The sequence below is a fragment of the Suncus etruscus genome, chromosome 3 (assembly GCF_024139225.1).
Source record: "Suncus etruscus isolate mSunEtr1 chromosome 3, mSunEtr1.pri.cur, whole genome shotgun sequence".
Taxonomy (NCBI): Eukaryota; Metazoa; Chordata; class Mammalia; order Eulipotyphla; family Soricidae; genus Suncus; species Suncus etruscus.
The window spans coordinates 96,392,762-96,405,003 of NC_064850.1; the positions used below are offsets into that span (position 1 = coordinate 96,392,762).

The 12,242-nt window shown below is 47.4% G+C and overlaps 1 protein-coding gene across 1 annotated transcript in view; it reads left to right on the forward strand.

Moving 5' to 3' along the window:
- Positions 1–10,840: 10,840 nt before the first annotated feature.
- DPYSL2 (dihydropyrimidinase like 2) overlaps positions 10,841–12,242 on the forward strand; it is a 143,564-nt gene continuing 142,162 nt past the window's right edge. Inside the window, exon 1 of the mRNA XM_049769447.1 lies at positions 10,841–11,333. Coding sequence (XP_049625404.1) covers positions 10,989–11,333 — 345 coding nt within the window. The 5' untranslated portion in view covers positions 10,841–10,988. The remainder of the gene's footprint in view (positions 11,334–12,242) is intronic.

Genomic DNA, 12,242 nt, shown 5'->3' on the forward strand with positions numbered 1-12,242 from the left:
ACAATTGTTGTCAATTGCAAGTCAATAATGATGAAGGGGCTATGCTTTCTTTTGTGATGATGCCTTATAACTTCAAGGAACTTTTCTGTGAAAGTCTTTAGGCCAAGAGCTCAGGAAGACTTTTAGTGAGTAAGCCTGTAGAATGATAGCAGAGGCTGGGCTGGGACAATATGTGATGGAGTTGCACTGCTCAGACAACTCTCTCTTCTATGGGCACCTGTTGCTTCAATATCACCAGTTTTTTAATATAATTTTTATTGAGACCAATGTGAATTACAAGTCTTTCACAGTTGTATTTCAGGTACATAATGACAGTACATTAGGGTTATTCCCACCACCAATGTTGACTGCCCTTTGCCATAGTTCCCGGCATGCCTCCCTTACCTCCACTCTTATCCCCCTGGACTTCTAGTGTAACAGGTCCTTTTTATGTATATCTTGTAGTTTGGGTCTCTTGATTCTATTGTCATTGACTTTGGTTTGGGTATTTAGATTTGACTGTTTTTTATTTTCACTCAATTCTCCCGAGATTGCTTGGCCCCTAATAACACCAGTCTCAAGAGCTTCTCCTTTTGGTAAATTTTCCTTCAAAGGTCAGTGGGAGTAAAACAGACTGAGAGATAGTCTCAGCTGCCACTTAGAGCAGCCTAGACAACTAATGGGCAGCACCAGATGGTGTCCTGAAAGAGAGATTGAAATCCTACACCCTATGGGATACACTTCTGGAGTCACTCTAATTTTTAACAACATGAATATTTGGAATGTGGAGGACCAATAGGCGTGGTCACAGCAGGGAGTAGATAATGCTGGGTTGTGCCAGGAACAGCACCAGGGTCTGTTTCAGCAGGAGGCTAACTTTTTTTTTTTTTTTTTTGATTTTTGGGCCACACCCGGTAATGCTCAGGGGTTACTCCTGGCTATTTGCTCAGAAGTTGCTCCTGGCTTGGGGGACCATATGGGACACCGGGGGATCGAACTGCGGTCCGTCCAAGGCTAGCGCAGGCAAGGCAGGCACCTTACCTTTAGCGCCACCGCCCGGCCCCCAGGAGGCTAACTTTTGAGAAGTGCATCTACGGGCACCTATCCTGTTCAAAGAGAACCCCCAGAGGGCCCCGGAACATGGCTCATTTGGAGTGCCCTCTTCGCTTGTTGAGGTTTTGAGTTTGATCAGCTCAAGTTATGGCTTCACACTGGCAAGTACAATTCCTACCTCTGCCTGTGTGACCTTCCAGTGAAACCATAACCAAGTATGCAAGCACGGCAGCCAAGTTTGTCACCTCCAGAGACACCATCACCATGTACAACAAAAAAGGAGAAGAAAAAATAAATAAATAATAAGATTGCTAGAGTGATAGTACAGCTGTAGGGCATTTGCCTTGCATGCAGCCAACCCAGGATGGACCAGGGTTTGATTCCTGGCATCCCATATGGTCCCCTGAGCATGCCAGGAGCGATTTCTGAGCGCAGAGCCAGGAGTAACCTGAGTGCCACTGGGTGTGGCCCCCAAACAAAAAACTGAAAAAAAAAAAAAACAACAAAAAAAACCCCCAAAAAAACAAAGAAGAAGAAAAGTGAGAGAGAGTGAGAGAGAGAGAGAAAGAGAGAGAGAGAGAGAGAGAGAGAGAGAGAGAGAGAGAGAGAGAGAGAGAGAGAGAGAGAGAGAGAGAGAGAGAGAGAGATTGAGCTGGCCTTTCCTGGCAAACTTAAAGAGTTACTGCAACCCTGATATGAAGGGAATGGAAGAGATGTCTGTCCTGATCCAGAGCAAAGATGATGCTGGAAATAATTACTTAAAAAATCAAAACCAAACTAAAGACAAAGAACACACTAGGAATGTCTGACAGTACTTGTCTCAGTCAGATGTTCATTCTCTGCTGCTGTTTCATTTCCAGGCTCCATTTCAAGCTTCTTCGAACCCTGGCATCCATCCCTCTATGCTTCCCCAGTCTGAACATGTTGTAATCACCTTAGGTCTGTCAAATATGCTTTTCTTTTCTTCCTCTTTTTGTTATCGTAGATAATACCTAGCCAGTCTCAGTCCCCAATGAGCCCTTCTCCATACTAGCTTTCTTGCTAATGTTCTGCTCAGGCTTGTCAGCACCACCCCAGTGGGTGGTGGGGCACAGTGGATAAGCATATGCCAAGAAGGAGCAAATGTGCTTGCAAGTGAAGATGGCAAGCCCAAAGAAATGCTATAATCACTCTCCAATCTCTCCTGACATGGGGGAAACTGTGCAGCTTTCACTCTCAGAAATTGAATGCAGCAGAAAACTGGAAGTAGCACTCAATGAAGGAATGACAGGATTCTGCAAAAGCTTAAGCTAGTTAGTTGAAATCAAGATGGAACATCAGGTCAGTTTATTGGAGGGTTTTTCTGTTTAGTTTTGTTTTGTTTTTGGGTCACACCTGATGGTACTCAGGGGTTACTCCTGGCTTTGCTCTCAGAAAGCGCTCCTGGCAGGCACGGGGGACCAGATGAGATGCTGGGATTCAAACCATTGTCTGTCCTGAATTGGCTGCATGCAAAGCAAATGCCCTGCCACTGTGCTATCTCTCTGGCCCCTATTGGGGGGTTTTAAAGATTAGCATTGGGGAGAAAACACAATGTAGCACAGAAATGGGCAAATGAGAAACTGATGATCAGTTTTTGCTTTTAGGATAAATAGCAACGGAAGAGAGGCTTGTCAAAACTGGCTAGTAGAGACAAGAATGACAGTTGACCTGATAGAAAATGCTGAGTCAAAAGTAATCATCAGTACTGAACTACATAATCTTGAGGGCCTTCATTTCCACTGATCAGGACTGAAAACATAAAAGTTCTAAGTCAGATCACTCTCCTAGGTTTTTATTCAAATGGCTGGGAAAGTGTTTGGGGATCTGCTAAGACACTTGTGTCTAATGGACATCAGGACCATGTAAGGCCCAATGAAAAATGGGTTCCAATGCACTGCAGAGCAGAGGATGAAAAGCAATTTCAAAGGATCACAGGCAAGAGAAATTTTCCCCTCAACACATCTAGACAGTAAGAAATGACTAGAAGATGGCAGAAAAACATGTTTAGGTCAATTCATCCTTGCTAGATAGAGGCTAGTGGGTTTATCTTTACAGTTACTTTTGTAAATGAGTGGTAGATCTCTGAGGAAATGGCTTCCATCTGTTGTTTTTGTGATTTTTCAAAGGGAAATCAATGATGGGTGGAATGAGTTCTCACTCATCCATAGAGACAAAGCCCAAGTGTTACTAACCCAGCATTTTGCTCTCATATTTGTCTAGAAAATCTCAAGGCTTCTTTGACTTTAGTTTTATTTTCTAACCTTATCTAAGAAAGGCTTTTTATTTTAAAATGTAATGAAATGCCACCTTCAAACAATAACTTGGAACAATAATATGTAAAATAGAAAAAAGCACAAAAATTTTATTAGCATGTATTTATTTTATTACACTAGATTTATAATATTTAATTGTGTATACTGTCAACAAGTGAGAAAATGAACCATTTTATGACTACAAAACCACATAAATCAAGGTGTACAAGATGTCTACTTTTATCACTTTGCTTGAATAGTATTAAAAATATAACTTAATAAATAAAAATGTTCACAAATAATATATTTCTTTAGAAAATGCTTTTCTTACAATTTTAGCTTATTCTCCAATGAAAATTATCCATGATGAGAAAAAATAAATTACTATTTTAAAGTTGAATTGCAAACTGTCCATTTCTGGAATACTAACCATAAAGATAAACAGACAAGAAGTACTTAAACTTACAATAAGAGCTATAACATTTTCTAATGCAATGTTATCACAGTGTGTCAGACAGTTTACGTATTTATTGGATACCGCAGGACTGTAAGAACAATAAAGACAGCATGCACTGAGCAGATAAGAAGCATCATGTATTAAAGGCTTACTATGTTCCACCAGTTTACACCATGCTCAGTGCTTAAAAGGCATTATGTTTTTGATCCTAACAGCCATGATTTTCTATTATCTTCCCATTTTTCTGTTGAGGAAACTGATGTTTAGAGAAGTTAAGCAACTTGTTTATGATAGACATAAAGCTTTCACATCAACTGCAATGAAGACTTAGCTGGTAATTCAATGAGGTTCATTTACATACAACTACATACTTGACATCACAAGACATGCATAGGCATGATTTAAAAACACATTAGGCACTATAGCTTCTTTAGTCTCTGAGTTATATAAAGAAGCTTGCATATGTATTTAGCTATTGCAAGAAAATCTTTCTTCCAAAGTCTGCTTAAAACTAATCAATCTAAGAAGAAAAAGGAGCCTGGTGATAAATGTCAAGGTGGTAAAATTTGGAGAAAAAAACACTTGAGTTTGACTGTCATTTATTAAAGGTTTAAAGAGTTTAAAGTGCATTGTAAAGACGAAACTACTAAACACATTTCAAAAACTTTGATTTGATTGTGGATTAGCCTGAGACAGAAAGTTCTGAACTTTTGCCTTGGTTCTGCCAACTGTTAAACATTTTGATACTGAATAGAACATTTAATCTATTTGAGATTAATTTTCTTTTTATTTTGAAAAAAGAGAAAATAATTTGTCACACCAGAGTTGAATAAGCATAAAACATCTGACAGATGTGACTTCCTTAGTAAATGCTATTGTCTGCTATTGTCATAAAAAACTCTCCAACCAAACCATACAAGTTACTAAACCCACACATATCCTGCCCATCACAACTCTCCAGGCTGGTCTTCTTTAACTGTATATTTTCAAAGCTTGGGTGTACTGAGTCAACTGTGTGTTCTAGGAAGAATACACTGCCTGGAACAATCTGATCAATATCTAGCCTGGAAGAGGAAGGAGAGCTTCCTGAGCAAGAAAAGGAAGCAATCTCAAGGCAGAAATGGTTGTACTCATCTGGCAATGACTCTTCTATAGGCCCTGGGAACTTATTTATAGAAGAGATTATTTCTATTTTTCAGATGTCCTATTCTCAATGGGACTAAGAGCTCCTGAGCTCCTAAGTACCCGACTGCTGGTTTAATGACTGTAAATTTCCCAATCAATCCCCATATTCTAAAATATTTGAGGAAATTTATTGATTGAGCAAGAAAAACACCTAGTAGGTTATATTTTTAAGTACATAACAAAAATATATATATACTTTTCATATCAATACTTCATAGTATGGGTAAACATTGGTCTATTTAGGGGCCTTAAGGGAAATCTGAAGTATGAGTTATTCATATTTTTTATTTTTTGCTTTGCGGTCACACAGGCAGTACTTGAGGTCTACACCCACCTTAGTTTTGGTTGCTTCAGGTGGTTCTTTGAAGATCTATGTGTTGTTAGGGATCTAGTCCAGAGCCTATAGTATTAAATCAGGTGCCCAGCTCACTGAGCTATCTTTCTAGTTTACCCTCTGCCCATTTTAGAATTTTTTGTTTGTTTTTGAGCTAATCCGGCAGTACTCAAGTGTTACTCCTGGCTTTACATTCAGAAATTACTCCTGGCCATTTCAGGGAGCCATATGGGATGTCAGGGATGGAACCCGGGTTGGCCACGTATAAAGCAAACACCCTACCTGCTATGCTATCGCTCTGGCCCCCATTTTAGGTATTTTAAGCTTTATATCTCATATTAGTAATTAATTATTTATTAGTAATATTTGTAGGGTCCAAAATACTTTTTCTTAAAATGAAGAATTAAGACCAAGTTTGAATTTATTGATTATGTACATTAATGAAAACAAATACTGAAAAGGTAGCTTGGCAAGACAAGCATTCCTAACCCAAGGCTGTGGGTAGTTGGTTTTCAGTCATCTGACTCGTGCTCCCAGTGGCTGTAACTATCCCCTTCTTCCGTCTCTTCAAGATTCTCGCTTTCGAAAGAAATCTCTTCCTCTTCTTCCTCCCTTATTACCTTCATCAGCTCCAGGAAGCTGGGAGGTTGGTCCTGGTCTTTCAGCTCCCTAAGCTTACACCACAGGATTTCACTCAGGCTGGCCCCAGCCATGACTTGTTCTAAGCGGACCTGATCTGCAATATTCTTGGGGATGGCCTGTTTTTCCACAGCTCTCCGAAGTAGGGTTTCGAGCCGTAGTACATAGGCTGAGACTTTCTCTCCTTCCTCCTGATAAGTCTTCAGATACCTCACCTGGGAGGTTCTGCGACTCTCTAGGTTTCCAAAAACTTGTTTAAATGCCTCCAGACACTCTTCCACACTGATGGATGGATCGTCTGCTTGCACTATATGCATGAGATCTAAGGCAGGGCCACGCAGACTTTCCATCAACCACCTTTTTTTTTCTGCCTCTGCTACGGGCCATTCTTGAACTATCTCAAAGGCCTGTTCCAACCAGACTTCAAAGGGTTCTTCCTCAGGGGCAGGCACAGTGCTCCCTGAGAACACTCTTAGTTTCCGGTACCTCATGGGAAGCAGAGGCTGAGGAGCATGCGATATCACCTCTCCCACCAATTGGGCCAATAACTCTGGTGACACAGGAGGCAAGGCGGCTGGAGACATTCCCTCATACCCAAGAACTCGGAACATACCTGCCACAGTCTGGCCCTCTTTTTCTAAAAAGAGATTCAGTCTTTCTAGAAATTCATTGTCCTGATTAGGGGTCTTAAAGATCACTTTCCAAATACCCCCTTTCCCCTGAACCTCACTGGGGATCACCGATACATCAATATCTTCCATTAACTCTAATAAGACAGCATTGGCATTCTCCTGCTTCCTGAATATTTTGCCAAGCAGTCTATACCCGCCCAGAGACTTCAAAGTTTCCTGGAGAACCTCCTGAATTTCTGCCTCATCACAGTCCTCTGGGATCCCCATTACCATCAGTGATCTCTGATCATCCACGCTCATTATCCTGCACCAGTCCTCAAGCAGTGCCAGAGCCATTGTCCTGAAGACTTTTCCTTGCTCTAGCAATTTGTTTGTAATGTAAATAGATACACCTTAGGATTTAGAATATTTCTGGATGAGTTTCTAAGCTTCTGGCCCACCAGTAAATGTGTCCCAGCTTAGGTTACTGCAACAGCAGTCTCGGAGTCTCCCAAGCAAGTACCTGTAGTTGTCCAGTGGCAAGAACTCAGGTGTGTGGCCAATGTCTTGACTGCAGTCTAGTGGCTGCTGCTTCTTTTGCTGATGTCAGCAGCCACTTAGCGATGATAACCCTTCAGTCAAGGCCAAGGCACATTCAAAAGCTGCTTTCTTCACTGTCGTGGTCACTGCTGCCTCACTTCTCCAGACAATGGCACTGGAACTCCTGGAGAGAAGCTCAGAGCAGAATGGCTGGACTTCTAGTGAAACAATAATAAGTTTTACCATACAACCCTCTCCTTCCCAACAAGCCATTCTACCCATTCATTTGGGAAGGAAGTGGGTGAGTGACTGGTCCTGTTCCACATGGAAGATGCATCTTTCCCATTCTGTTAGATCCCCTCTTGGCTTAGAGTAACCTTTTTTTTTCCATACCCTCCTGTATTCTTTACAATATTCCTTATTGTTTATGCATCAGACTTAGTGATAAATGCCAGAGACCCCACTATGATTAGCCTCTCTGTCCATGAAGAATGAAATCAGGGCATGTGGCAAGATACCTGTTAGTACGTTCCAAAACGTTCCTTCGAGTGAAGGAGCTTAGTTTTTCAGCTTCTTGCAGAGAAGTCACCCAACTCCATACAGTGGCCTGTCAGGGTCTTAGCTCCAGCCAAGTTAACTGCCCTGTCACACATGAATAATAATAGTGTGTTATAACTTGAAAAAATAGCCAGTGACAAATTGTTAGTGCACATATTTAAAAAACACTCAATTTAATTAAATCTACCAAACAATGTTGAGTTGCCTCATTTCTTTGAGTAAAAAGTCCATTAGAAATCAAGTATTCTGGGGCCGGCGAGGTGGCGCTAGTGGTAAGGTGTGTCTGCCTTGTAAGCGCTAGCCAAGGAAAGATCGCGGCTGGGGTTTGATCCCCCGGCGTCCCATATGGTTCCCCCAAGCCAGGGGCAATTTCTGAGCGCATAGCCAGGAGTAACCCCTGAGCATCAAACGGGTGTGAACCGAAAAACAAAAACAAAAACAAAAAAAAAGAAATCAAGTATTCTAAACCATTTAATAACAACATAAGTTATACAAATATAAACTTTATAATATAGACATAACAACTTTTATAGGTACAAATATTTTACAAGACAAGTATGTTAAACTTAGAATTGTGAATTCTTTTGTCACCTCTAGTCAGGACTAGCAAAGGTACATTTAGGCTTTGTTTTCCCCCCTTTGCTACAAATGGAACTTTCTTAATCCTCTTTGAACCTGAATGGGTCACTGGAGGAAATGAAGAGGAAGCACATCTGTGGGACTTTTTTAGTAAAGAGTTCTAGTGTACCCCAGAAATGGTGAAGAGACTGTGTGTGTGGGTGATCAGTCCCAGAAGCTCCATATGCCACGGAGGCTGCTCCTCCTGAGGATCATCCTCCCAGTCCTTGAGGAAGGTGCTGCGGGCCCAGCATGTTCTTGTAGGCAGGAGGGCCTCACACTCTGAGCAGCAGCCCCAGTGACTACTCTGGACCACTTACAAGGCATTCTCTTCTAAAATGTAAGATGTCTCCTCCTCCCACCCAAACTCTTAATAGTCAGAGGAAAATGAGATGGGGAGGGGGAAGGCATCAAATGCTCAGGAAGCAATGTTTCTCAGGTCTGCATACTTAGGCTTCATAGGCTATTTGGGTGGCTTCGTCCAAAACAAATGCCCAATGTAATGCAACATTTAAGTAAAATAATTGCAACGTTGTCTTATGTCCTTGATACACAGTGGATACACAGTGCACTATGGATGGAAATATTTGGGTATGGTAAAGATGCAGAAATCTTGTATTTTCTCATATAAAGATAAGCTGGGAAAGGAAAGAGACTGTTTTTAACCTGGAAAGTGGTAGTGATGAAGCTGAGGACTGGAACAAAAAGGAAATAGTTCACGTGGAGAAAGCACTTTTCTCCACACACACACTTTTTGGGCCACACCTAACTGCCCTCAAGGATTACTCCTGGCTCTGTTCACGGGGGATCAAATGGGAATGCCACGTGTCGAACCCGGGTCAGCTCCATGCAAGGCAAACGCCCTAGTCCTACTCACTGTACTAGATTAGCTATGAAGCAATGAAGTGGTGCTAAGACAGAATGCCTTAGTGCTGGCGCTGAGGCTGAATGCCCTATCTGAGCCCCATCCACGTGCCTTTTCCTCCCCTCCTGCCTCTTGTCATCTGGGCATGCCTCCCCTCCTCTCTATGCTGGGTTTGTCTTCACACTCACAGGCTGTCTCAAATTTTCAGCAGTTCATCAAATTATATGCGGTACCCGCAATTATCCCTTGAAGGTGGGGGAGGAAGAGTGGGCAATAGGCCCGAAGACTGGTCACATTGCCCAGAGCCCCCAAGTCCCAAACCTACCCGGCTGACTGAACACATTCAGCCCTCCAGCTCCAGTGGCCCTGGGAAGGGTTTCAAGTCTGCGGGGGTTCTGCCAGACTGCGGGGAGGGGGCGGCTCTGACACCCGCACAGAGGTCGGGTGGGAGTAAGCCAGGAAGACCCTCGAGGATCCGATTACGGGCACAAATCAAAATCCCTTCTGGTAGCCCACTCATCTGGTTTGCTAGGCTGGGCTACACATCCCCCCATAAACCGATTTCCAGCTTGGTCTCAATCAAGGTCTCAGTCACACCGGGCACCTTACCTTCAACCACGCAAGGCAGGCACCCAGGCGAATCCCCCTACATCCCTGCAAGGCAGCTCAGTTCAAACTTCAAGCTCAGGCTCTGGCGCAGTGCGCATCAGGGATGGGGGAGGGAAGCGGTGAAGCGGGCGCCCCGAGCACCGCAGAGTGTGGAAGAAGTAGAGTGGGTTTCAATCCGGGTTTCCCCTTCCTTGCTTTTTTAAATTTACTTCTATAGACTGGGACGGGCGGAGAGAAGACTCTAAAATCAAGACTGTCTCCCACGCCGGCGGGGCTAAGCGCACTGGAGTTTCCAGCGCCCGTCCGCACCGTCGGTCCCAGTCCCTGGCTGGACTTTGCAGGCGACTCTTTAGGCCAACCCCACTCCCTGCATTTGCAATCTGCAAATCTCCCTGCAAATCTGCCCATCGACATCGACTCCCTCACCGTTTTGTGTGTGTGTGTGTGTGTGTGTGTGTGTGTGTGTGTGTGTATGTGTGTGTGTGTGTGTAGGAGGGCTTTTCGGGTCCCCCTTTTGCCTCCCACCGAGGCCCTCGGGTAGACTGCAGCGTTGAGCCCGCACCCGCCGCGCAGCCAGCGTGCCCGGACCCCGTCTCCGACTGTCCCGACACACCTTCCAGTGTGTCGCCCACCCTCCCGCACCCTCAAGCACGGCGGGGCGTGGGGCCCCCCCACTCCACGACCCCCTCCGCAATGCGGCGGAGAGAGGCGCGGGGTTTTGCGGGCAGGGGTGCCGCTCCCGGGGAGAGGGTGGGGGACTCGGGGGACTCGCGTGCCCGGCTCCGTACTCACCCAGGCGCCCGGAGCGGTGTGCGGGTGGGTCCCCCGCGCGTCCATGAGCCGGGTCTGGCCGCTTCACTTCCGGAGCGCGGGGCGCCGCCGCCCCCTCTCTCCCTCCAGCCCTCCCTCCCTCGCCTTGCGGGCGGTGCCTCCCGCGCCTCCCCCTCGCGCCGCTGCCGGGAACTGGCAGCCTCTCGCCTGGCGCTGCCGCAGCGGCCGCCCGCTCACACCCAACTTTGCCGTCGCTCGGCCGGAGCTCGCTGGGCGGCTGGGGGGCGTGGGCAGGGAGCGGGGGACGCGGGGTCAGGGGGAGGGCCTGGGAGGGTGGGCAGCTCTGATCGCCCCGCGCCTGCCTTTCTGTACCCTTTGCGCCAGGCAGAGCGGGCGGCCGCGGCTGCAGAAACCCCGGGGGTGGGCGCACGCAGGCCGGGAGACGCACGGACAGACGGACGGACGGACGGAGAGGACCCGCTCCAGCCCCCGCGCCATGGCCGAGAGGAAAGCCTCCGGGAAGGCGGCCGAGGACGAAGAGGTCCCTGCCTTCTTTAAAAACCTAGGCTCGGGCAGCCCCAAGCCCCGGCAGAAATTCTGTGGCATGTTTTGTCCGGTGGAAGGGTCCTCGGAGAACAAGACCATCGACTTCGACTCGCTGTCGGTGGGCCGGGGCTCGGGGCAGGTGGTGGCTCAGCAGCGGGACGTCGCCCACTTGGGCCCCGACCCGCAGCCGCCCTACTCGCGGCAGGGCCGGCGGGAGCCATCTGTTGAATCGGGCCGCAAGGTGGAGATCCGGAGGGCCTCGGGCAAGGAAGCCCTGCAGAACATCTACGACCAGGTGGGTCTGCGGAAGCTCCGGCGCGGGGGGTCGCTCTTTCCCCCGTTGGGGAAAGGGCCGAGGGTCCCCGCCCGCGTGTCCGCTGTCCCGCTCCGCCTCGAATATTGCTCCTGCAGCTGCACACACGCACCCCGCCCTTCCTGCCTCTGCTCCGCGCTGGCGGGCAGCAGCCTTTGTGGCCATCCACCTCCTGGACCTGGGCGGTGGGGTTTGGGGGGAGAGGAGAGGATGAAGCTCCCGCAGGGGGTCGCGGAGGGCTGGGGCGGGGTGGCTCTCAAATCCTGGGGGGCTTCTGAGGGTAGCGGTGCGGTGCCTGGGTGCCCCACCCTTTTTTTAAATTTTTATTTTATTTTTGCTGGAGCTCGGAGCACGCCGCGGAGGGTTCTCTCCAAGGCTCCCCGGGGCCGGTGGGTGGGTGGGTGGGGGGCTCGGACGGCCGCTCCCGGCCGCGCCCTGCACACGCCGCACCACGCCTCCTCGAGCGCCCCCGCTCTCCGCTTCCAGGCCAGCACCATGGTCAGCGCCTCCCTGGACAGCCCAGCCCAGCCCAGCCCGCGCGCGTCTCCAGTCTCGCCACCCTTCGCTCCGCTGGCAGTCGGCGCGCTGGCGGCGTGAGAAGACCGGGAGAGGCGGTGGAATCGCCCAGCACGCCCAGCCACTCCCCAATAGTCCATGTGGAGAACAAAGTTCCTCTAAGTAGCTCAACCAGGGCTTCCCAGAGCGCTCCCCAGGTCGCTATTTGGGCGGCGCTTTGGAGATGGGGGGACTAAGCGGGTTGATTCTGTTCAAAGGGTTAATTAAGAAGGAAAGGAAAAGAAAACCTCACATTCTGAATGGATTGTCAAAGACAGCACCGCTATACCGTCTAGCAGAGAAACAAAGGAGGGCAGTTGGGTAAGCCTTGACATG